The 3,142-nt window shown below is 35.8% G+C and overlaps 1 protein-coding gene across 1 annotated transcript; it reads right to left on the bottom strand.

Annotated features, from left to right (window-relative positions):
* Positions 1-1,740: 1,740 nt before the first annotated feature.
* LOC110708835 lies at positions 1,741-2,502 on the bottom strand. Its single transcript, XM_021887057.1, has 2 exons — positions 2,403-2,502; positions 1,741-2,303 (listed from the first exon to the last, which is right to left on the bottom strand). The coding sequence occupies exons 1-2, from the start codon at positions 2,500-2,502 to the stop codon at positions 1,741-1,743; spliced, it is 663 nt and encodes a 220-aa protein (XP_021742749.1).
* Positions 2,503-3,142: the final 640 nt, after the last annotated feature.

The following is a 3,142-nucleotide window of genomic DNA, read 5'->3' as shown; positions in this document are numbered from 1 at the left end:
ACCACCACTTCTGCCACCACTTACCCCACCCTACCCAAACCCAAAACCGAAACCCTCTTCCTCCTCTTCCACCTCTCTACACCACCACCACCACCACCTCTGCCACCACTTACCCCACCCTACCCAAAGCTAGAACCGAAACCCTCTTCCTCCAACGTCCCAACCCAAGACCCTAGCCACCCCTGAAAATGTCAGCCTTAACACTCCAAAATCGTGGGCTTTCTCTAATGGGAAATTAATCCTTATTTCGCACTATCATCAACCATTCATCATCACCATCGCTATTTCGCATCATCTGTTATTAAATTGGAGCATCAATTGAAGTCCTTGCTGTGATTGGTGGCCAAAATTTTTGTAATTGATGGTCTGATTATGGTTGTCGATGGCGAATTGGAGCAATCGGGGTTGGTAGCCAAGTCGGGGAGAATTAAATTTTGTTAGGTTGCAGCTTGATTGATTTTGTTGTGGTGCTATGTTGTTGGTGCGATAATGGAGTGTGGAATGGTGGTTGTAGCTTGTGTGGGTGCGTGGCTGGTGCTATGTTGTTGGTGCGATATTGGAGTGTGGGGCTGTTGATAAATGTGCAAAGTGTAGGGGTTGATGGTGGTTGTTGGCAGCGCTGCCGGTCTGTATTTCAGGGGAGGGAGGGGGGGAGGGAGTGGTGGGCTGGTGGCAGGGGAAGGTTTCTGATTTTTTTTATTTTTCTTTTAATAATTAAAAAAACCATTGACCTATTAGTAGCTGACACATGGCATATAACTTACAAAAACCGGTCATCAACAGGTGATGGACATGTCAAAGAAGGTAGGGTATAAAGGTTGGATTTTTTGAGATTAATGAAAGGTTGGATTTTTATTGTCAGACCGCACAAAGGTTGGATTTTTAGTTTCCATTTTTTCCTTTTTTTAATTATTAAAGTAGTCACTACTTAATTTGATAATATAATTAATGCCTACAATAACAATTAACTAATGATCTTATATTTTAATTATTAGTTTTTAAAACTATTAAATTAGTCCTGTTGAGCATGAGTAGTTTCAAAATAATTAAAATAACTAAATACATTAAATTATTATATAAATTAAAATAACAATGTTACAATCAAATTATTGGATTAATAATAAGAAGAAAAAAACGTAACAACAAAGAATCCTAAAAAATAAAAGCTTTCTTCAACTACTAGTTACTATCATTCATTACCAAAGTGACGCCATATAGGTTAAAGCAAGTCTTTCTTCAATGACATATGAATCTCTCTGTTTCGTACATTGTTTCTATTTGCCATATAACCCGCTAAACGTAGTTTGTCTAATCTTCCACGTCTCACTATGAATGGTTCGTTGCCACCTTGATTTGATGATTCGCCAAAATTTTGAGGTTGATCAGCGACAAATTCAGATGTACCGTAATGCGAATAACTTTCTCGTTCATCTTTAACAATCATATTATGCATGATAATACATGCCATAATAATTTTACATCTTTGCGATAACTTTCTTGCTTTTGTGTAAATAATCTTTGTTTAGCGGTTTGTGGAAGCTTGATTGTTGGGATAAATACTGCCCATTTTGGATATATACCATCTGTAAGATAGTGTCCCATATGATATGTATGTATTGCCGTTAACATTGAAACTTACATGTGGGGCTCGACCTTCACAAATATCATCAAACATCAGCGACCGTTGAAGGTCATTTATAACATTGAGGGAGCCTAGTGTGCCAAAAAAGCATGCCATATCTACAAGTCTTGTGACGCAACTGCTTTTAAAATGATGGTTGCTGTTTTACTTCTTCCTTGGTACATTCCTTTCCAAGCACGTGGACAATTTTTCCACTCCCAATGCATACAATCAATACTCCCTAACATACCAGGAAATCCACGAGCATTACTTTCACAAAGAAGTCGTTCTACATCTTTGGATGTCTCCCTCCTCAAATATTCCTGTCCAAAATTTGAGATAACCCCTTCAACAAAGTGTCCAAGACATTCTCTAGCTATACTTGCTGCAATTTTGAGGTATTCGTCAACTGCATCAGCTGCCAAGCCATAAGCTAACATCCTCATAGCTGCAGTGCATTTTGTTAATGCAGATGCGCCGAGTCTTCCGGTAGAGTCATGCCTTTGTTGAAAGCATACGTCATTTTCACTTAGTTTTGTAACAATGCGCTGGAAAACATGTTTATGTATGCGAAATCTGCGATGAAACATAGCGCCATTGTAAAGTGGTTTTGGACTAAAGTAGTAGTTGTATAACCTTGAGTCAACATCTTCAAGGTCTCTTAGTACATACTCCCTTCTTTCTTCACAACATGAGTGGATGAGACTTGAAAAGATGAGGTCACAAGAGGGACAACAACGGAATTAATTGCTTCCTCAATCAGTTCATCTTCTTTAATTACGTCGTTGAGTAATTGATTCGTTCCACTCGGCATAATCGTTCACCATATATTCAAAAACTCCTGAACTTGATGAACTAGATGAATTTGAATCAAAGTCCATTTTTGAAAATAAAAAAATAAAACAAATTGACAGTAGAAAGTATTGTTTACACTTGGGTTTTTTTTTTTTTTTTTTTTTTTTTTTTTTTTTTTTTGGTAACAACATGTATTTTTATTTGTGTATATTAACTACAAATGTAAACCACTAAATATATAGAAATTCATAAGGTATATGGGCACACAACTCAAGAAGATGAAATTTTGGATGAGATATCCAGATTTCCATCCAATAGCATTTAAAGTTAATGCATACAACCTTAGACGATCAGATTTTAGATAAAGTATTAGATTTCTATCCAATTACGATTCATTGTATGGGCACACGGTAATCTAGTAGATAATATTGTTGATAATGTTCTCAGATTGCCATCCAATTACAACATAATGTCTAACATCCCAATCAGAAGATGAAAGAATTACAACTTTAAAGGATATAACAATAACTAAATAAAACACTCCTAAAATAAATAATAAAACCATTACAACATTAAAGGATATAACATAATATTACAAATTAATAAACTAAACATCAAAACTTAAGACAAACTACAAATTTAAGCTTAAATTAACTTAAAAGACGCTCAAACTAGCCTAAGAGATGGCTAAATTCCCCTTTTAGTTTCTGAAGAAGTTTTTCATCA

This window comes from Chenopodium quinoa, unplaced genomic scaffold, assembly GCF_001683475.1.
Source record: "Chenopodium quinoa cultivar QQ74 unplaced genomic scaffold, ASM168347v1, whole genome shotgun sequence".
Taxonomy (NCBI): domain Eukaryota; kingdom Viridiplantae; phylum Streptophyta; class Magnoliopsida; order Caryophyllales; family Amaranthaceae; genus Chenopodium; species Chenopodium quinoa.
Note: the sequence above shows the minus strand (reverse complement) of the source record. Positions and strands in the feature narration are given on the sequence as shown.

Excerpts from the sequence above, each read along its gene's own strand:
- LOC110708835 (XM_021887057.1), bottom strand. The coding sequence starts at position 2,502 with ATGGACTTTGATTCAAATTCATCTAGTTCATCAAGTTCAGGAGTTTTT. Across the intron at positions 2,304-2,402 it reads CGAATCAATTACTCAACGAC|AAAGAAGGGAGTATGTACTA; the intron begins GTAATTAAAGAA and ends CATGTTGTGAAG.